The 23844-nt window shown below is 34.3% G+C and overlaps 2 protein-coding genes across 3 annotated transcripts; both read left to right on the top strand.

The window, feature by feature from the left end:
- On the top strand, positions 1543–2046 carry LOC18597819 (zinc finger protein ZAT11). The gene has a single exon (XM_018121282.1). It carries the CDS (start codon positions 1543–1545, stop codon positions 2044–2046), a length of 504 nt encoding a protein of 167 aa, XP_017976771.1.
- LOC18597818 (type I inositol polyphosphate 5-phosphatase 8) lies at positions 16973–23313 on the top strand. 2 transcript variants are annotated; one of them, XM_018122165.1, is made up of 11 exons: positions 16973–17163; positions 18383–18423; positions 18531–18615; positions 18728–18799; positions 19125–19212; positions 19597–19701; positions 20090–20570; positions 20697–20932; positions 21038–21146; positions 21362–21510; positions 22316–23313. In XM_018122165.1, the coding sequence occupies exons 2-11, from the start codon at positions 18394–18396 to the stop codon at positions 22584–22586; spliced, it is 1626 nt and encodes a 541-aa protein (XP_017977654.1). In that variant the 5' UTR covers positions 16973–17163; positions 18383–18393; the 3' UTR covers positions 22587–23313. The 2 variants fall into 2 exon arrangements, with proteins under 2 accessions (XP_017977654.1, XP_017977653.1); XM_018122164.1 differs by having other exon boundaries at positions 16973–17251.

Below are 23844 nucleotides of genomic sequence, written 5' to 3'. Positions count from 1 at the left end.
GAGAGGTCAATTCAAATCATAGTTATCAATATCGAACTGGGATTATGACTCGTGCAAAGTTTCGAATTTCAAAGTCAATAGTTCAACAATGAATCATTTGAGTTGATTATTTTTTAATTTTATAGATAAAATTATAAATTATGAAAATATTTTTGCATACTTGTTTATATGAAAAATTATGATATAAAAATTAGAAAAATAATTTTTTTTGTAAAAATGATGAAAGAATTAATAATTAGTCTGCAAAAATTTATGTATGATTTTAAAATGTGGATTATTTCTAATTAATTGCACAAATGACCAATTAAAGATTCGATCCAAATCAAGGGTTAGGTCATTAGATTGATCGGTCCAATCATCGAGTCGGTGTGAGTTTGATAACTATTTATTTAATATTATATCACCCCCAAAAGTTATGTATATTTTCTTCATACATAACTGAATGGTTTAGGTTAATGTGAAACTCTAGGCATCCAAAATAAATGTAGATATTGCAATATATTTTTTTTAAGAAAGGAGAATTTGAATTTAGTTCTTTAAGTTGAAAAATATATACATTTATCATTAAAAGTAATAAATTTTGGTGCTAGATATATCTTGCATGTTAAACTCAATTAATTTAAACTAGTTGAAAAAAATTAACCACTTCATTAACTAATAATATGAAAACTTAAAATCATTAAATACATACAATAAAAGAGTTTTGGTCTCAAGTATGATCATGCACAAAAAGCTACAAAATAATACAATAACAATAAACTAATTGTCTTACGTTAACGTGGCTTCATCTTTACTCTAAACAATATAATTATATTAATCAAAATAATTAGCTGATGCAGTGATGAAGTAAGAAATTAGGTCATCCAACTAAAGCCCAGAACAATATATTAATCTTAATTCCGCCCTGAAACATCCCACCTGGTCTGACGGTGGAGGACATGGTGATGTGGCTTTCTTCGAGCATTCCCTCTCATCGACTGCTGGCCTCATTTCTCGGACACTCAACGCCCTTTGTCTCATGTGTACGAGGTTTTATAATATGTGAAGCAGACAAAAGTGACAATTCTATAAGATATTACATAAATTTTAATGTATAAATTAAGAAAGTTCGGATCTATCCAATGTTTCTAGCTTTGTTTATGAGCTACTATTTTGACTGATTATGCCCTTTTTGGGGTCCAGGCTCCATAGATTCTCTCAAACAATATATATCCGAAGTTTCAGAGAAGGTTCATAGCCATAGCTCGCCACTTGTGACATGTTCATTAGCCTAGACATTGCTCACTGCTTACGTCCATTTCTGGCTGCTAAAGGTGGAGCACTGTTTGATTCATTATTCATCAATTCCTTTCAGTATGATCAACTTTAAATATCGTATAATCTAGTCAAATAATCAGTCAAAATTCATGGACAGAGTTCCTTATCTACAAAGTATAAATACAAGCTCCAAGGTTTCTTTGTTACCAACCCAAAATCTTCTCCAGCTTTGCCTCTAAACCCAAAAAATCTTTCTCGAGAAAAATTAGACTTACTTTTGTTGATATGAAGGGAGGTAGAGAAAGCGAAGAGAGTGTGGCAAATTGTCTAATGCTGCTGTCTCATGGCCTAGAAACCAAGCGGACGTTAGACCATTCGGTGGAGGACGTTTTCGAGTGTAAAACTTGTCATCGCCGGTTCCCATCGTTCCAAGCACTCGGAGGCCACAGGGCGAGCCATAAGAGACCCAGATTGATGGGGGAGAGTCAGAAAGCAGATGGTTCCAAATTTCTAAGTTTAGCAATTACTAAGCCTAAGAAGCATGAGTGCGCCATATGTGGTAAAAAGTTCGACTTGGGGCAAGCTTTGGGAGGCCATATGAGGAAGCATAGAGCTTCCATTTACGAAAGCTTCTCTCCTTTTCCTGTCGTCGACCCAAACTTGCCGTTGTTGAGCAGATCGAATAGTAAAAGAATTATGCGCTTGGACTTGAATTTGACTCCCTTGGAGAATGATCTGAAAGCATTGTTTGGGAAAATGGCTCCTAAAATTGATAATCTTCGTCTTTGATCATGATCCCAAATTTGTTTTTTTGTTTATTTCATGCAAATGCAAATTAGGATATACATAAATATATATATATATATATATATATATATATGTATATATGTCTTCTTTGTACCTTGTCATATTGAAATGTTGATCCCCTCAACTAAGCTGTATATACTCTTATAACAAAGAAAATACCCAAGGCAAATTCATAGAGAAAATTAATTAGTTTATGTATATTGATGAAAATAATTGGTAATCAAATCATTTTACTTAAACTTATAAAAAGAAACCCTAATTTTGAAAAATAAATGTATATAAATTTTAAACCTCTTATGTTGAAGCCATATATGTAGTTATCAATTTATCTTCAAGTCAACTTCTTTGATTAATTAGAAAAAAAAAATTTACCATGCATGTATCATAGCATATAACTAGATATTCTTTGCTTAGATCCATCAATGACATCAGTGTACTTTAATTTCATTAAATATTTACTACTAGTCAACTTTTCATTAGAAGGCATACTAGGATGACTTGGCTTCAGTTTAAACAATGCATAACACATCAACTTTTGAACAAATTAAAGATCAAAGCTTTAATGATTCCTCTTTATACAATAAAAGTTCATATCAAAGACATGATTGCTATTGTGTGTGCTTGTCATGATGGATGGGGACTTCGTGTTTTTTGCCTTGGTGTAAAGATTGAACAATTTTTTGTGGTGGTATAAACTATTTCATATGCTTATCCAAAAAGAAAAAAAAATGATTGCTATTGTAAAAATTAGGGCAATGAACAAAGATGACTGGTTCCACTTTTGGAATCAATGGCATTAGAATTGTTCTACCATCAGCAACAATATTGACTATGGTTAAGCTTAAGGATATGCCTTTGTAATTTTCAAAAAAAAAAAGAAAAGTATACATGCCTTTGTAATCTCTAAGTATCTAACAAATTGTCAATAAAGCAATGATCATTGATGAAAAATTATTTGAAAAACGAAAATTAGATGAACTGATGTCAGGAATCTGATCATCTATGGCGGCCATTGGAAATGAATATATATTTTCTGCCCTAAAAGGAAACCAACCCCCCTCGTGCATCCTTGGAAGGTACATAGAGGTTCCTTCCAAAAGGTTACTGTATTTTTATTGGAGAGCCGACAAAGGAAGATAGTAGTAGTACACAAATATACTGGTAATGGAATTAGGACCTGACCCACGTTAATGGGTTTTCTCCTCTTCTTCCACTAATCATGGTTTTGCACCTTCAAATTTTCTCAAACAAAACATTATCAGAAGCTTCAGCGATGGTCACTGCACTCTATAGCCGTCGCTCACTGCTCGAGCCCCATCTGGTTACGCAGTCACTGTTTACATCATGGTCCAACATTGTCTGCCGAGATTCAAGAGAAAGAAATTAATTTACAAAGAAAGACATTAGAATATATGATTGTTTTAAAGATTAAACACCCATAATTTCGCATCAATTAAATTAAGAGTTTTCAGAGAATTTAAATATAACAAAAGTTTTTTCAATTATTATCAATTGATTTTATGTTAAATTTTCGTCTTTAAAATTTAACAAATATAACATAATTATATTTTCTTTTTTTAAATTAAAATCAAGTAGTCCAAGTTCATAATTAGAGGTCCTTAACTTACATTTACACAGGATTTCTTTTGGTTGCTTTGAAAAGAATTAGAGAAAATGGAGAGAGGTGCGAAGTTCTGGCATGGGAAAATGCCTAATGCTAACAGGCAATGATTTCGAGTGTAACATGTTGTCATCGCCATTTCTCCTTGGTACCAAGCTCTTGGAAGGCACCGAGCAAGCCAAACCGAGATTGATAAGGGAGGAAAGTAAGGGATTGTAAACTTCTAAGTTTAGCCAACAAGCCTAAGATGTATGACTGCACCTGTGTGTGGTAAACAGTTTTTTACTTGGACAAGCTTTGGGTGGTCATATGAGGAAGCATAGAGCTTCCATTGATGGAACGCTTCTCTTCTTTTCCTGTTCTTGTTAACGTGCCCTTGGTGGGTGGATGAGATAGTGCCAGTAAGGTTTTGAATTACTCTCTTCTTTGCCTTTTGGTACTTGACACATCAAGTTTTGGGTCAACATCATCCTATATTTGGGCCAGGTTGAGAAATTAAATGAGCTGGGTTGTAACTTATAGTATCTCATGATTACAATTGGGCCGGACTAAAGGCACTGGCTTTGTTTCATTAGCTATGCAAAAGGTACATCCAATAGGAGGACAATAAACCTCCAACCACCAAAAGAAGAGTCTGCAGATACCAAAAACACAATCTGCAGCAGCTAGATCACTCTGTGAACCCAAAAAACAAAATATAGAGCCACCCTACAAGCACAAGCGGTTTGGTAAACCTCAGATAAACCAGAAGAGGATTTAGCCGAACAAGAAAGCACAATACCACCCCTGTACAGCATGACAATTCATTCACATAAATAAAAAGCCCAGAACCCCTGTACATTGTGTAAATGAAAATCTTGTGTCCCATGCAACCAAAACAATTCCCCATTGTCATAACATGAAAGCCTGCTCCATCAGAAAAAGTTCTTCAATGCGCTTACAGCTAAAGTGAATGAAAGATAACCCAGCAGCAACAAGCACAAATAAACCAGTGACAAACAGAACAGAGAGTAAAATAACAAGAGATAATGAACAAAAAATTCACCACAAAGATCAAAGCAACTACACAGAGCAAATGATTCTCTTACAAGAATGATCTTTTTGCATTTTGTATGATGAATTTTGAACGGAAAATGTCGATGAGGAATACCATTAATGATCATCTTTCACAAATATATCTCAATTGAAACATAGGGTTGTTCTTCCTTTTATTATTATTATTATTATTATTTATCGTATTAAGTTTGCAATATAAAGAAAAAGGGAATATAATTCAATTTCAAATTAAATAAGGAAGAAAAGAATAATTATTGATTATATCCTTTTCAACATACATCACCCACCAAATGTCGTGAAAGTTTTTTTGTCTGATAAGAACGAATATATTTCTTTTACGTCACAAATACGTGATTGATTTTTTTCCAATTAATTATTGAACATTAAGAATCAACTAGAATGCCCTAAAACACCATCACCATCCTATATGCTAATAAAATCTTACAATGAGAAAGAAAATAAAAAGAAAGGATGGGTTAACACTTTTGAAAATGAAAGGCTCATATATATAAACCTAACTAGTGGTTCACTTTTAATCATCACTAAAGTTAACGTTTGCCTTCATGTATACTGAAAAGATATCTCTCAAGCTGATCTCACCAGTCAAAAAAACAAAACCCATAGACCTAGTTTTGGTTCATGAAATCAACCACCAAGTCCTCAAGCTTCCATGCATGTGATCAATTTTAACTTTGGGACAGAACCCTTCGTGCCTCTTGTCATGTATCTTTCGAAAATCAAAAAAGGCATTTTATAGCCAGTAAACCAGTGTTTGGTCAGAATTTTAATTGGAATCTTCTCGAGTAATGCATAAGTGCCTTTCAAAAGCTTTTTGAACGAACTAAAATGGTTATTACTTCACAGATATACGTATGATCACTAACCTCCCTTGATTCAAAAGTTTCAAACATAAAGCCAAAGCCGTTACCACACTATACATCCAGACTCTGATTGTTAAAATCTTTGCTACTTTTTTTATCAAATGGGGAACAGACTATGACATTTAACCATAAAATGTTTGGCCCTATATTGTTAGTGATATACTTCCTTTTAACTTTTCATTCAATGCCTTTATTATGATTCATATAGGATCTTAGCTTTGAGTTAAACCATCATGATCTTCCCTACTTAAATCTTTCATTTATAGAAAAAAAAACTTATAAAGTTTAGGTGTATAATTGTTCTTGTCAAAAACCCTTTTAATGAAAATGACAGGCTTCCACTTTTGAAACCACCCATTATTAAAACTATAGTTTTGCTTAATTTGCTAATATTAATTAATTAGCTAAGATTATTATCAACCCCATGTCAATGAGATTGAACTATTCCTTTATAATCTATTTGCTTACTTACAAAGGGAACCTACTACTCCAGCTGTATAGTATATTTTTCAAACCCAAAATTAACATGGAAATGAAGTCAGGAATTATGTCATCAAAGCCCTGTAGATATTGTTTTCTACTCTGAAGAGTGTAAACACCCGTGCTTCCTGGAGGGAAATCTTGCATCCGAAGGAGTAAACACCATTTTTATATAGTTTAGATCGTTGTTTGATGTGGTTTACTATATGAATAAAACATTGGTTTTAGTTTTGTAGAAGACTCTCGAGGGATCGATATGTGGATGACCGGCAGCCAAGCTGTGCTGAAAGGAAAGCATATTGGCTGTATGACTACTTCGCTTTCGAGGGTCTAATGCCGGTCCAATTATATTGCTTAAAATCTTTACTTCATAATCCTATGACATTAACAGGTTTCTTTTGTCCTGTAGATCATCGGGGAGCAGCATGACTGTGACACTTCAATAATAAGAGTCTATTGGGATCAAATAATCTAATCCAGATGAATCAAATAAAAACTCTTTGCCCCCACTTTGTGTCTCAATTGTTATCTTTTTTTATAATTTTATGTTACATGTCCAGCCTCATACTATTAACTTAAAACTAAGTCTTAAATCTTGAACCTTAAATTCTAACGGTAAAAACAAATAACTAAACATGAGATGTAAGACTATGAACGGGTTTTGTTTCTTACTTTTCATATTGGCCCTTTTCCTCTTTTCAATTTCCATGCCAATGCAAATAAAAATGGGAGAGAAGCAATGCCAGATGTAAGAAAGTTCATAATGATTATGCGGTCATGTCAAGATCAACTGATCATCCAAGCTGACAATGAAAAAGATTATAAGCCGGGCCTTTAGTCGATTAGGTGTTACATATGGTAGGATATTGGTGAGAAATGATGCTTTGCACTGATAAAAAGTTGTTGAGAAAACCAAATTTTTGTTATTGCGGGATTGTTGTCTATATGGGGATTGATAGATGCAATGATGGGAAAGTCTATCAGTTGAGAAAGTCAGACTATGCGGAAGAGAAACAGGACAACACGTAAATCATGTCCTAGTCTTAATTTTGCACGAGAATTTAGACTTGCCCTGGTAATGCAACGAGTATTATTTTAATTACCTTTCTGTTTCAGTACCTAAATCTGAGTCATCTCTAAACCTCCCAGGCCACAAGTACTTTTGTCTGACTTTGACTTTCATACAATCGTGTCGTTTAGTCTGAAATAGTTAATGGTTGTGAAAATCAAAGTAATGAGATCTCCTGTTAGGGCCTTACTTTTGAGTCAATCTAGATCTTGTTCTTGTGAGCACTTATATTTGCTTAAACATATTCCCAATTTTAGGTAATGTTCAATGACTTAATAACCAGTGAAAAACATTGATTAATTCCTGAAGAAAAACTTCATCAAATTCTCACCAATCTTTGCCAAACGCATTAGCCAGGTGATTTTCTTCTCATAGCTTGAGGACAAAATCCTTCCTGGAGAACACCATGCCTCCTGCCATTTCAGGACCCACACTTGCGTTTGGCTTTAATTCCTTGGCCCCAAGTCTTTGCCTACTTCTGCTAAAATTATCACCAGAAAAAACACAGTTGTCCACTGCCAAGCTAAAAGGATAGCATTTAATCATATTCACAACGCAGGAAAAAGAGGTTCGTACAGTACTGAACTAGTAGTGAACAGGTAGTTTGTTGAGCCAACCTGAATAATAACTCAAGCTTGATTCTAGATAACTGTCTTAGTCACAAGTTCTTCAGAAAAATCCAAATACTACTTCAGAATAAGGAGTTGTTTTCCAACATTTGAGGGTTCCTATCACCTCAATTAAGAACTGGTTTTGATTATCAATTAATAAAGTCTAAACAAGGGTCCCGACGGTTGATTAAGAAATCATTTGCATAAATTTTAAACTGCAGCTTGTTGTCGAAGTCAACTTATGAGAGCTCATTGTTGGAGCATAATCTCTCACAAATGCTGCTCATAAATTTAATGACATTGAAGGAAGTGCCTGAATCATGTTTTCCCATGGAATGGAACGAGACAAAGTGCAGTTAAACGTCATTGCTTAGCCAATTCCATAGAAAATGTTGGGCAATTGCTAATTAAGCATCAGATAGCCACCAAATGCAGGGAGGGGTTGAGGATTGGACCCCCAAAGGCCCTGAATCTTCCAAGTGTATCAAAAAGTTTGCAAAGGAAAAACCATATACTAACCTTGCGAATCATGTGGAGGTAATAATATATGCTTGGAAACGAACTCTTCTCTTTGGCAGACATGTCATCACTAATAATACATTGTTAACAATTATGCTTTCATGAGAGCTTCACGTTTGTTTATAGAGTAATTTAATTGCTAACTTCATGAGTGATTATGATTGCCACTTAGTTAATCATCAAAGGTGTACTTGGAAAAGCATATATGACTTTTGAGACCAAGTCTTTTGTACCTGTTCTTTTATTCCTTAAACTTTTCATTTTCTCGCTCTAGAGCATGAAGATGAAGTGAACAAATTTTGTTAAATAATTATTTTAATATTTCGTTGAAGATTTTATTGAAACTCATATAACACTTTACGAGTTTATATTTAATATGTTATATAATACGTATATATTATTATTTAATTATAAAATATTTTAACTTTATATACTCACAATATATCAAATATAAATTTTAATTTTAAATCGTTAAAATGATTTTAAAGAATCCTTCTTAACAACGGACAAATGAAAAAGACATGGGAACAGGAGGGCAAATGAGGACATTCATGGCACTCAGTTATCAATGGTGGCCCATGATAATACAGCTTCGATTCATTGAAGCAAAAAATCATGGCTGTAATTATAAGGAGACCCCACATAATTGATCTTATGGAGTTCATGATTAGGACACTGAACGCTAATCATGTCAATCTAAACCTAATAGTTAGGTGCTAGCCTTGCTTTAATTTGCAATTCAGTTCTTCATTAACTAATCCCACTTCCTTCTTGTTCATATTCATGTATATATCTTTGCCCTAACCTGGCTTAGAAGGTTGGTCTCACATGCGAGTAATCTCTGTCTCAAGTACCTACTCTAGTTGTCTTAAATGGTTAAATATCCAATCCAGCTTGTGAAGCCGACATTCCAAAGGCTCTTCTCTTGTTCTGTCGTGAAAGATTAGGTTGACAACTTTGTTATGATCAGAACTTGTTTGGTTTCTCAATGTAAATAATTTTGGAGGCTCATGCATGTTTGATCCCTACATGTATATTCAAGTTGGTATAGCTTATTGATATGAATTTACCTAGAAAACCCATAATTATCCTTTACCAAGAAACTTAGGCTGGCAGGCTAGCTGGTTAAGAGCCTAGCTCCATGCCAGTGCATGAACCTTGCATGCACGAGTAGCAAGCATCATTGATTGGAGTGGACCAAGGCAACGTATAATGTATATACTTACCAACAAAGTCTGTTTTAGCTACACGAAAACTACACTATTAGTAGTATATCCTTTTTATGACAAAAAAATATGCCTTTTTTGTTTTTTTTTCTTCATTCAGCCTTTGATTGTCAATATAGATCACAAAACAAATCACTTTTGTATTAGTTTTCTTATCATATAAGGCAACTCCAAAAATCTTTCATTGCCCTTTCATTATCATCTTAAATGATTTATGAAAAAAAGAAAAGAAAATTAAACTCAACTATTTGAGTCCCTGCAATAAATTTGAATTTTAATTATACTTCTTAGGTAATATATTTTTTTACATAGAAAAATCTTAAAAAACTACAACAGTTTAAGTTTTTAATTATATTTTTGTCACATTTAATAACAATATAAAAAAATCTTTAAAAAATAAAACAATTTAAGTTTTTAATTATATTTTTTTCACATTGAGTAACAATATAAAAATATATAATTTTTACTAGTATATATAATCTCTGTAACTGCATTTTATTCATAATGTTATTAAAAATTTGCATACTACAGTCAAATTTATAAAGTAATGTCAAAAGTATTAAAAAATGTTACTAAAAATATTTTTAATAACACATTTTAAAAATGTATAACCCTAAATCAAATTTGGTATAATGAATAATGAGACACGTTCACTTATTATTAAACTGTATTAATTTAAACATTTAATTTCTTTTTCCTTTTTTCATGTATTTGGACATACATTCCATTGTATACAAGGCACTCATCAATTAATTATTTGAAATTCTATCATCCATAATCTTCAAACACACTTTCTTCACCTTCTCCATATTGTTTTTTTTTATATATATATTTTCTTGGTGGGTACCAAAGAAAGAAAGCATTAAATGTTGTCAATTCAAATATAAATACTCCAATAATGCATATAACAACCAAACAAGCATGCATGAGTATACAACAATGAAAACTTTCAAAAGAAGTGAACAATTATGAAAGAAGCTCGTGTAAAACACTAGGGCCCAACCGGCTCATGACTCGTGCATGCCCTCACGCACGACCAACGAGAGCATGCTGAATTTGTTTGGACCTCATCGAAAGGTGCCTAGCTAGCCATGTCGAATGAGAGCAAACTCGATGCTTGCAAAACAAAAAATAAACTAATCATGACCTTAAAACAGTGCCTATAATTTTAATGTGGATCCCAAACCAAATCAAGATTAATTATTTTTGGTAACATTTTTTACTTTATGAAGTAAATCTGAGACACCTTGGACGGTGCCTTTTGCTAGAAGCCCGACGCGTCTCTTTCTGCCTTTTTTTCTCTCATATTTCTTTCAACCTCGTGGAATAATGTCGTCCGTCCCAATTTGCTCACCTTGTTTCTTTCTTTGTTTTTTTGTTCTCTGGGTGGTTGCCAAAATGAAGAAGACACATGAATGTTCGTAATTTGAAAACCTAATCAAGCACAGCACTATACCCTCCATTTCAATTTCTGAATATATATTTTTGATCATCTAGAACTAGAACAATCTAATTATTAATCATCTCATTTGATTTGATTACCTAGTGTTTTCAATTTATTAATTTTCATGAAAATGAATTGTTTTTTTTTTGGGGGTTTGTCCATGATTGGCTTTTCATTGTAAGGTTCTCTTTTTTAAAAAAAATACATAATTTTATATATTAATTTAAAATAAAATTACATAACTATCGGATTGAATCTAAAATTATACTCTAACTAACATTAAAACTCAGTCTGACATTATAATCTTCACTTAACAAAATACAACATAAATTAAATAAAATTTAAAAATTATAATTTATACATCTATTTATAACTTGTTTAGAACAGTATGAATTATCAAGACATTCTTTCACGACATCAACACCGCACGAGTCCTAATGCACCGCAACCACGGTGAGACTCAAACATTGTCATTTCTCTCATTTTCCTTTATGCAAACTCTTGATATTTGTACTTATGCAAACAAGAGTTTTTTTATATAATCAAAACTAGTTTTTTATTTTCAGTCTATCTAAAAATTCTCCAAGTAGCTTCCACTAAGCTTGTTCAAATTGATCCTCCAAATAATTGTCATATCATTCCGTACATCTCCTTCTAACAACAAAACCACAATGCCTGGAATAACTGCAACTTAGAATACTTTGATAAACTGCTTTTCGTGATTCACGTTTTGTTCCTAAGCAAAGAAAAACAAATAATTTCACTCGGCATATCTGACCAATAATAAAACATTATTTGTCATTGCAGTTCTTATTAAACGATATGGCCAAGACAAAATCGAAGTTTCCAAGGGGAGATCATGGTTGGACCAGATGGCAACCTTTTCTAGGAACGAAGCTCGACCATTTTCCTCCTTGGTGCGTTCGTCAAAAAGGGTTTCTGTAAGTTAAATGACCAATATTGACCAAAACATGTATAGATTTGATATTTGGTTACATGTCAGAACCAAGTTTTGTCCCAATAGTTTACTCTAAGATTGATCAGCAAACCTTGGTAATATAATAATAATAATACTCGTAAGGGAAGGCTGCCTTTGAGTGTCCAACACAAATTGGTGTTACTTTGTTTAATTGGGAAATAGGGTTTTCTATCTTTAAGAATGTTCCAACTGAGACAGGCACTACTTCTCAAGCAGGATGACCTTTGGGATATGTTAAAACCACCCTTTGTATAACGTTTTCCTACCTCTTCTTTTTTTTAATTAATTATGTGTAGTCATAGGTACTATATTAAATTAAGGATAAACTTTATGTTTAATATTTTTTTTCAATTAACACCACATGTATAACTTATAATTAGACAAGAGATTATACTGTCAATTTTATTTACTAAATTATTAAAATACTTTTGATTCAAAGTTAACCTATTTATAATTGTATTATACAAAATTAATAATCTAATTTTTTACAAGAATAAAAATTATCTGCATTCTGTTAATTGATAAAAAAAAAAAAGAATCACAAGCTAACATGTAATCATAAGGGGTGTAACCCTTTAATTAATTAACATATCTTCATTTTTTTATACAGTAACCGACCATAATATAAAAGAAAATTTACCACCCCAGCACCTAAAATTAAGTCAAAAAACATGACAAAAGTATTGATTTTATAATGAATAAAATAAATTACTAATTAACCTAAGATTTGATAAATATATGATAAGTTCAAAGCAATTTAACGAGGACATCAAACTCTAGGGTAAGATTAAGACAAACAAATATAAAAATTTAAAATGCGAAAAAAGATCAAATGTATCTAAGATAAAATCATCTGTATCTGACTGAAAAAGAAATGCCAAAAAAAAATGTAGCCTTTTTTTTAACTTTTTCCTGTGCTGGAAAGTCTACGATTGTGACGCAACCTGATGCTGTGTCTCCCAATCTGGTAAACTTTATTATAAAAATAATTTAAAAATTCTTATCATTTTTAACATAGTCACGCACATTAATTTGGGGTTAGGTTGTAGGCATGATTTTATGAATCTCTGCTGGGCCATTGGGATGAGGCCACACGAGCTTGGCTTAGAGATAATCATGACACTTAGTTCTCACCCATTGGCTCATCTCTAAGGGAATTCTTTAATCACAATTTTCTCCAAGCTCGGCTTAATAATCATTGTTTATCTCATGGGGAACAGGATTAGAGCACTTAACCTTTATCAAACCAATACAAAAAAGCCTACTCATAGGCGTCATTGGATTGCCTAAGATTATGCTTTTTAGTAAATTAATTTAATTCACCCTTTTTTTTTCTAGCTCAAATCTTTGACCCATGGCAAGGCAGGAGGACTTGGCACGTGTTTAAGTGATTTAGGTTAATAGTTTTAAAATTTTATGAAAGGTTACAGTTATTATCACGAAAAGCATAATCAAAGGTTTAGACTATGTTAATCACGTAGGTAACACATGTAGGCATGGGAAATAAGGGTATTTTGATGGGTATTTTACGAGTCAAAAGATACGAAAAGCTACAAATCTTTTTTGTATTAATAAATTGAATAATTTGGGACATATTAAATATGTAATTTATGGTGGAGGGAGTGGTCTTTCTAGGTTCAGAAGGTTGGCGGTTGAACCATCACTACCGATCGTTCAATCTATGTAGGCTAGCTAGTTGGAGAAGTTTAGTTAAAGAAGCTGGTGCACCCATCCTTTCCTGGTTCAGCCCTCAGAGCCTGCCTGCTCTTTCAATTTTTTAGTGGCTGAGCTGATCATCTTTGTGTCACATCAGCTGGTACCACCGTACCAGACTAACCCAAAGCTGAAAAGTGCTAGCAGTACTATTTAAATTTGAAATATATGGAAACTTCCATTGAAGTTTTTTATATACTGAAGCAAGGAAGATGGTGAAAGAGTGGTCAACCAGTGTCAGAAATGTTAAATTATCATATCCACGCTGTAAACTTTTTACCCAACTTTCTTTTTTCCTACCAATGTAACCCAAATTCTCCTTCTTCCCATCCCTATAAAGAAGTAATAATTAAAAATTTCCCATTCATCGTCATTGATTCTATCGGTTCTTATCAATTTAATTTTAAATTTTAAACAAATTAAAATTTTAATAATAAATTCATATAATTCAAGCCCAAGTCTTACCTTCTCCGAGGGGAATATGTTCTCCAAAGTTCTTCGTGGGGAATGAAAAGTATGCATCAATTCAATACATTGGTTACAATAGTGGCAAATGCCCCCCCTTTTTTTTTTTCATATGCAACCTCCAAGGCTCTAAGTCAAGATATATACCTAAGTTTCACCAACAACCTGACGACAATTTCCTGTCTCATACGATTTCTTCGAGTGGAAATAGAAATACAATAACATTTACAGCCAACGGAAACAGAAATTTGTCAAGAGATTCCAGGTTTTACATATGCCCCATCAGCTCTTCCAATTCCATGCGTGAATCTAAATAAACATTTTCTTAAGTTCCAACCACCAGGTTTTCCCTCTTGACGAAGGAGAGGGAAATTTAATATACCAGTAACAGTAACATTAGCTTAAACAAGGAAAAGGTCACTCTCTCTAGCTGCCAAAGTCTCGACTTTTGAGTACTCCGATCCCTGGGTTTGTAACACTTTCTTGTGCTTTTAATTAAGAGGTCTGACATTTGATTGGACAAATACAAAACATTCAAATCAAATGGCAAATCGCTCGCAGCCTAAAAATTAAAGCTCAATCAATGATTGGTATAGTGCTAGTTAATCAAACCAAACCAAACCACCTACAGAAAACGAAATTGCCTTTGCGGAGACGGTTCCATTCACTGGCGCCTACTTCGGCCTAAAAAGATGTATGGCCCGCCAGTGTCTGAACCATAAAGGCCAGGATTATCAGTCACGGTCCCATAAATATGGTTATCGCTCGGACTTGGAGGCTAGGAGGAAACTACGCAAGTCCAAGAGCACTCCAACCAACTCCCACGTCTTTATCCGAACCTAGCGGAAAACAGAGAAATATATTTCCTCTTTTTCTATAAACACGGCGTGGTTTGATTTAATTTTTAGTCAAAAAAAGTTTAATTTTGACTTTAATTATTTTAAATATTTGATGAAATTAAATTTTCCAAAATATTACAAATTTGAAAGAGTTGTGTTTTCAAAATTTAATTAATAATAATTTATAAATAAAAAAGTGATCAAAGTTAAAAAAATTAATTAAAATAAATCAAATCCAGACACTTATTATACGATGGAGAGTGCTAGAAAACATGCATGCATAAAATTTTCATAATAATTGTTATATGCATTACCTTACAATTTTAACCACATGTTATTATTATTATTACTATATAATGATGTTTAAATTTTATTTAGTTTTAGTAAAAGGGGATTTGAATTTTAAATAGTAAAATTATATGCTAATTAATAAATTAAATATTCAGATATTTTAAATTTTATTAATTATTGTTCATTTTCTCATTATTAATAATATGCATAAGCATTATGAATGGGTTCATTATTATCCTGAATTAAAGGATAAGACCATAGCACTACGAAAAAATTGACGTAAGGTTACACATTTTTAAAAAGTGATATTAAAAGAAATTTTTGTAATATTTTTGTATTTTTTACTGTAATTTTGTAAATTTTATAATATTATACGAATTTTTAATAATATTACAAATAAAATATTAAAAATATTATACTTTTGATATTACTGTTAAATATGAAATAATTAACGAAAAATTTAAATAATTGTATTTGTTTAAGGTTTCGTTGCATAAAAAAAATATCTTATTTTAAAAATATAATCAAAATCCAAATTTATCGTAATGGATAATATATTCAAATTTGAAATCTTTTTCATCAAATCGTTTGAGACTAAGCAATCATGTTAACCAATTCAAGGGTAGTCTTGTTGTTAACAAAGTTGACAAGGGTGTTTTAGTCTTTTGAAGGAGAAAGATGGGACCCACGTGGATCCATTAAATTGGGTCCGTCTGAGTTTGAGGGCACATAGCTCAGTTGAGCCGCGTCTGAGTTTGAGAGCATGTTCACATCCAACAAAAATTGATGCATAATTATAATTTTATTTTTTATTTTTTATATTTTCATATTAGAAAAATTGAATACTTATAATATAAAAAAAAACAAAATCAATTTTTTTGCAATTTTCGTAAAAATCATATAAACATTTGAAAATTCAGAGAAATATCTACAAAATAATAATAAAAATAAGAGTCCCTGTTTGATAAATACATTCATGTATTTGATATATTTCATGATATTATATATAATATGTGAAAGTATTATTATTATTATTAAGTTTTTGAGGGAAAGTGGTGATGGACTGACGGTGGCTAATTTATAAAATTCTCAAAACAAATTGCCAAGTTGATTGCATGGATTTGAGATTCGCCAATGCTCCACCGTTTTGCTTAGTAGACAGTAAAATGAACAATGTGAAGCTATTAATTGGTTTTCTTCTCCCAACGACTCACACCAACCGCTACAGAATCTTGGAATTAAAGCAAGATTTTTCGAGTAATTATCGTCTGAAAATACAACACAAAGGAATCTAGCTAATTAAATCACACATGGTCTGCTATTGAACCATCAACCAATCGTCAACAAGTTCGTATTCAAACAAATTTTCATGTTATTTGGCCCGATAAGGGTGGAAATTTACTTAAAACTTTAGAAAGAAACAAAGAAAAATTCGCAAAAAAAAAGGTCAACCATAATTATTACACGAGGCTGCAAACCGTGAACAAATCAAGGGGCTGACTTGATTGAATTAAAATGGCAGCAAGCCAGTTCATCTCAGAAGCCCCTAATCCCACTCAATCACTAGATTAAAGTGTTTGACTACCTCTACAGTGCACATGGTGTACCGTGTAATGACTTGAATACCCCAAATCAGAAAGATGTATGTGTAGCATTGGACTTGAAAGTTTGGCTTGTTTCTGAGTGGAAACTGCTTCTCTCTCTCTGTCTCCCTCTTTCTTTCTCAAGCATTTATAAATTTTAGAGCCAACAGCCCCTCTTGGCTTTTACGAGGAACGCCCCCAAGAAGTTAGCTCTGCATTCTTCGTCTTCTACGAGACAAACCCGAGAAGGCACAGACAAAATACTTACACGGTGGGAAAAGGAAACATCAATAAAAAGAGAAGAAAGGAGAAGATCAAAAAAGTGAGTTTATCTTTTCATTTCACTCTCAAATTTCCTTCTCCGAGACTCTCACATCTCCATTTCCTTTTTGTCTACTTCTTGTAACTTTGTGAGTACTTCAAACTGTTCTTCCTTTTTTACTTTTAATCTGGGGTTGAATTTTTTTTTGTTTGTGTGCAATTATTATACTTCAGTTGGGAAGTCATATTTCTCCATGGTCTATTTCGTTTCACGTTCATTGGTATTATCTTCTTTCGAAATAATTGGCAATGGCACTGACTACTCTTGCCCCGGTAAACCACACATTCGCATTTAAAGATCCTTCTGTTTCATTGGCCGGCCTCCTGGTGGGAACTCCGTTTGCCTGTGTCATTTAGTTCCCTTTCAATTGTTGCATCTTCCAAAAAATGAGATTATGACCTGATATTCGGGTCCTTGTTATGTTCCTTTCAGTTCCCTATCTTCATGTCCATGGAAACCAACTGAGATCTTCAAAGCTTTCGCTTTCCACTTGTTTTTCATAATTGAGTTTCGTCTTTCAATCCTTTCCCCTTTTCCCCCTTCTCGTTTGATCTCTTTCTAAATCATGGATAAATGTCAAGTACAGACGTACCAAATAAAAGGCCAAACTTTTCCCAGATGTATAAACAGAGACTTTGATCCATCTTTAAATATCTGATATCAAAAGCTTCTACGATTCTTTTCAATGATTAAAAATTTTACCCATTTTCCACCCTGTCTTCCTCTCTGTAAAGACGCTTAAAGCCTTAAACCCAAAGCCTTTTTAAACCAATATTCATCAAAAAGGATGAACCTGGCCTATTATCCGTTTCTTTCCTCTATATTATATTCAGAGTTCATTTTCTTTTTCTTTTAACTATTTTCTTTTACGTTTACGTTCCTTCCTTGGAAGCTGTCTCCATTTCCCCTGCAACTAGGTTCTTTTATATTCCCCGTTGAATTTCTCCATTTACTTTTAACCTCCTAAACTATCAAGTCTTCACTCAAAATATAGATAAATTAATACCCAAAGCTTTTTTTTCCTTTCCACTTTTCTTGATACCCTGATTTGCCACCCATTTTTGTTTTGTTCTTTGAAAGACGTCTCTCTATCTATTCATAATAATATACTATCATTTTCCCCAAAAAATCGTCGCATTTAAAACGGATTAATCAGTCATCCATTAAAAAATCCGCCAACTTGTTTCTGATCCCGATTTTAAATCTTTCCCGTGCTCAGGCGTTTCAGCAATGAGAACAGAGATGAGAAAAATCTCCAAGGTATGCCCTGTTTTCTTTCTTTCTTTTTTTGTCAGCAATTTATTTTTCGTCGGATTTAATTCATGGTTGCTGATGAAAAGCTGAATCTTCTTTTATGGCTGGTGCAGTCTTCGTGGCCTAAAGTAATCGCGAGAAAATGGCTGAATATACCGAGTGGAGCAGACGAGTTTCACTCCGATTACGCAATAAACGGTAAAAACACAAACCAAAATCTCATCCCGGATATGGCTCGTTTCAGTTTAAGATTGTATCGGAGATCTCGTTTTGAGATTCAAAAAGACTCAATCCCCTGTTTTTTTTGCAGGCCAAATTGATGAAAGAAGAAAGAGTTGTTCTGACGACGAATATTACATGATCGTACCGGAAGATTTCTCAGGTATAATTTACTTTGCTACAGCGGCACTGTTTTTATGTTCCGTACTGGTTCCACTCTGCTCCGTCCATCTCCAACTGTGAGAGTTTTTGAATTTCCCGTAGCCGTCAGTTAGACGGCTATGATTCATACGATTGGACGTCAAAGAACAGAGCTCGCAGTGATTTCGGTTGGGTCCCGGTTTTGTTAGTTGATATTTGATGATCCAGTTGTTGAATTTGTTGCCACGTGGACGGTCTATATTTGACTTTCCATGTACCATGTAGCATTCAGATTTTACTTTTGTTTTTGTCTTTTGTTTGTAACTGTGAATTTTTGGTGTCAATAGAAGGATGGTTGAAGGAAGCTGCCGGAGGGATTAAACCGTCGAAAATCATGCCGGAGGCAGCACCAGTCACCGACTCGCACAACCTCAGGTGAGGTTATAAAAACTTATTTTGGACTTTCCATTTTGTTTTTTTTTGCTTTTGCTTAAGAAAAGTGCACGTGCAATATTTCAGTCGTTGAAATACGCGGGGTTCACATTAAGGCAAATAGAGATGTCAAAATTAGACCTTTGATAACTTTTAATTTTTTGTTCAAGTAACGTTGAGGATTCTAATAAATTATTAGACGATTATAGTATTATAGTACTTGTTTAAATCCTATGCGGTTTAACTAGAATTATTGGACCTGAAGATGCTTAATTATCATCAATAATTGGGTTTTACTTCTTGTTTTTATTCAGAGTAATCTAAAGTTTTTGGTTTTGTGGGGATATGGATTATGCAGTAATGTTGGGTTTGTTTTGGGGTTTCCAGGATGTTTGTAGGGACATGGAATGTCGGAGGGAAGTCACCCCACGAGGGTTTGAACCTGAGAGATTGGCTAAGATCACCAGCTCCTGCTGACATCTACGTTCTTGGGTAAGTTCTTGCTCTGTTCTCTTTGTCCCAGATAGTAGAAAGTCTCAACGGAATAACCTCTATGGCGACTTGGGTGGTTATTTGTATGATTAGCGCATGTAGTCGTGTAGAGAAAGTTGTCTTCTTGTTAAAGGCATCAACTATTCAACATGGTTGTGGGGAGTGAGCGGACCGCAGTTGACGCGGTCTTAACATGCTTCACAGCTCATAACCAGCTTGAACTTTCCCCCACTTGGAGTATCTTCATTTACCCTTCTGCCCTCGCCTTCAACCTCGTGTTTACTTGTCTGAGAAGAAAGCAGTAAACAGATAAAATAAGAAAGTTTTTTTGAAGAGGACAATGGATTTTGGGATGATTTGCTGAAACGGATTTTCCTGCCTGTTTTAGGTTCCAGGAAATTGTTCCTCTAAATGCGGGCAACGTGCTTGGAGCAGAGGACAATGGACCAGCTGCCAAGTGGCTTTCCCTTATTCGTCAAGCTTTGAATAGCAACAGAAGTGACCAAGAACTTGCTCAGTATTACAGCAATTCCACTGAAGCAAGGAGTCCATCCTCACCGCAGCTTGAGCTGCAAGCAGGCCTCAAGCCTAGGATCAGCTTCTCTGACTTGCTCTCAATAGAAGATGAATTTGGGAAAGAGGATTTTGAAAGATTGCTATACTTGAATTCGAGTTCAAGCGAAGAAGGCTCCCCTAGCCCCACTTGTATGTCTGGTAGTCCAAATCAGCAACGCTTCTGCCTAGCTGCAAGCAAGCAGATGGTAGGGCTTTTTTTGTGCGTGTGGGTTCGAGCTGATCTTTACAAGCATATAAGCAGCCTGAAAGTCTCATGTGTTGGCCGTGGGATCATGGGATATCTTGGAAACAAGGTCAGACATTGCAGTTATTCTACACTGTTTTGACATGTTGGTCACGAAAAGAAAAATATCCAGCATTTACAGCAGTTAAATTATAGTTGTATTGATTTTTAACTTCTTTTAATTATTTGGTAACAGGGTTCAATATCCATTAGTATGACATTGTACCAAACAACATTTTGCTTTGTTTGTACCCACTTGACTTCTGGGGAGAAAGAAGGGGATGAGATCAGAAGAAATTCTGATGTTGCAGAAATATTAAGGAGAACAAGGTTTTCGCAATCATTTAGAGATCTATTAAAGAGAACAAGGTTTTCTAATTCATATAGGGATCTTAGACAGCCACTTCCTCCAGAGAGCATTTTAGACCATGAGTAAGCCCCCTTAGTCACACTGATTAAAAACACCTGAATATCTTGTAAAATTTTCACCCTTTTTTGTTAGACTCCTAATGTTTTTCCTTGTTTGTATTTGTTCAGCAAAATTATATGGTTAGGCGATTTGAACTATCGGCTTGCTGCGGGTTCTGGTGATACACATGCATTACTCAAGAAGAATGACTGGCAAGCACTTCTAGAGAAGGATCAGGTGAGAAAGGCTAATCTAGACAAGCTTTGTTCTGTTTTCAGTCTACATAAGGCTCTTATTACATTCATGGTGGTTTAATAATCTGAATGCTTTGGTCCCTGTCCTTGTTTGGCACCAGTGTCATGTGAAACAAAGCGAGTAGAAAGTTGACCTTGAAATATTTTATTGTTTATTTTAGATCTAACAATGTGGAATTTCCCTCACTATTTTGGCAGCTAAGGATAGAACAAAGGGCTGGACGGGTGTTTAAAGGATGGGAAGAAGGGAGGATATACTTTGCCCCCACTTACAAATATCTCACCGATTCTGATGACTATGTTGTCCAACTATCTAACTCGAAAGAAAAACGGCGTACTCCTGCCTGGTAAGGTTCCAAATTTATGTTCCTTTCACCTCCATTTTTCTTAATTCTTAGTAATTAAATACATCAATTGGGACTAAATTAATTCCAAGTTGTGCAGTCATTAAGGTTGCTTGTTGGAAGCAAGTAGTCGCCTTCATCTTCCTTTAAAAAAAGTATATATGTTGATATATTTATAATTAGAATATATATTTGCATTGTATTTGATTACTACAGGTCTGTTCCCAGTTTTGGCAGTTTTCATTATTGTTATTGTTTCCATTTTGCTTGCTCCATTTTTAATGAACCTTGCCGACCGACTGAACATGACTCCGTACTAATCTTAGTTGTTTATCACATTTACCCTAAATCTATTCTGCTGGAGGATTATTTAAATTTAAGCCACAACAATTAATTAGTATTTATCATGTCTTAGAACAAACAAAGTTATGCCTGGGGAACACTGATACTATTAGTAGCAGTTGTTTCTGTTCATAAAAGCACGTGTTGCCTTTGTTGAAGAGATCATTTGCTTGATAAATCTCATAAGCTAAGGTTTAACAATAGAACTTTCAAACTCAACTGTTCACATTAATTATTAGGAGGTCGGCCAGTGAGATTTATCCTCTTTCCTTTGAATAAAATAGTAACCGTAAAGACTGAGTGACCGACCATGCTTTAATTAATGTTCTTGCTAAGACTGGTGGAACCTTAAGCATTGACATGCAGTCTTCACTTAGTTTAATCATTTAATGTTCTTATTGCTGCTTTCTAAGTAAAATCGATACTGGAATACCAAACCTAAGCAATTTTATGGAAATGATTGCAGGTGCGACAGGATACTGTGGAAAGGCGAAGGACTAAAGCAGATTTGGTACTCGAGGGGAGAGTCTAGGTTCTCAGATCACAGACCAGTTTATTCCCTCTTCTCAGTCCATGTGAATCCAGCAAACAAGCCCATCTCCACCGCTAGATCCTGCTCACCAAGATTTTCAGCAAAAACTGCCTTGTCATCAGCTTGTGCGGCCAAGGTCCAAGCTGAGGAACTGTTGCTAATTCCCAGGGCACAAAGCTGCATTAATGCAACTTCCAGGTTTTGACACACCTCCAAGTTTCTGTCCCAAGAATGGCCTACCAATAGTGAAGTTACAGCTGTAATCATCTGACAGACTCAGGCCGATGCGAAAACCGATAAGCATCCCCTGACACCTGGGTTGTACCCCCCGGCATTTTTAACGGGTTGGAACGGCGTGCTGGGTTAGTGATGATGTTCATGATGGATAGTTCTGCCTGCTACTTGAAGCATTTCTTGGTGCAAGAATCAGAAGAAAAAGAACATATAATACACTTCTAATTGCATGTGGATTTTGGTGTGCATGCCTGATTTTTGACAAACGAGCTTCGGGGGATTCTGTGAATATGTTCAGAATCAGAAGGCAGTGAATGATGGGGTTAGCAGCAAAGCAGGCCACTTCAGAAGCAAAAAGGAAACCTCAAAAAAGGAGGATGGCTCAGTTCAGTCTCTGGGGCTTCCATTGTCATGCGTGTTTATTAATTCCTTGAAGCTAACCATGTCCTTGTTTAACTGGAGGAAGCATGAATGCATTTCAGCTTTTTGTAGATAAAAAGTGTTTCATTTGTTCTCATTCTGATGCTGGAAGAGAATATGTTGAGTTGAGAGAGAGCTTTGATTAAAGTGAAAAAGTGTAAATGAAAAGAGAAAAAAAATTGGGTTTTGCAGAGAAAGTTCTGGCAGAAGAACTTTGATTAAAGCAAAGGCATTCTCATCGGTGAATTTAGTATTTGTGCCTTTTGGTGAGGTTTTCAGTTTTGTCTGCAAATTAGCTGGCAATTCCCATGTTCCGTTCCTTTTTTGGATGCATTCCTCTTCTGGACTCAAGTCTAGCAGTCATTGTCTAACAATTAAATTCCTTCAATCAATCTTTAACCGTCGCTCTCATCTTAATACAAAGGCCAATGCCCAATCCTAGCCACGGAAAACTTTACATCTAGGTCTTCAATTTCTAGAGCCAGCACAAAAGGTTCCTGGCGCACCAGTTCATGGCAAAAGGAGAGCCACAAAACCAGAAACCATGGGCTCAAAACTAGCCGTAGACTGCAGAGACTAGATGATACATACAGCCGAAAACAAGATCTGACAAGCTGATGGACTCTCTCCTCATACTCTTAACAGATATTTGATGCATTATGAGCTCGTTGAGAGGCAAATAAAGTGCCAACTTTGGAGGGTTTGGAATAAACTACAAACCCGATAATTTTAAACACGACTTGGTTCTAGAAATTTAATTAAATTAAAAATTTTAAAAATGAGTTTAAAATAGTTCTTTGATGTCACAT

Source organism: Theobroma cacao, chromosome 5, assembly GCF_000208745.1.
Source record: "Theobroma cacao cultivar B97-61/B2 chromosome 5, Criollo_cocoa_genome_V2, whole genome shotgun sequence".
Taxonomy (NCBI): Eukaryota; Viridiplantae; Streptophyta; class Magnoliopsida; order Malvales; family Malvaceae; genus Theobroma; species Theobroma cacao.
The sequence above is the reverse complement of the archived record's forward strand: the minus strand, read 5'-3'. Positions and strand labels throughout refer to the sequence as shown.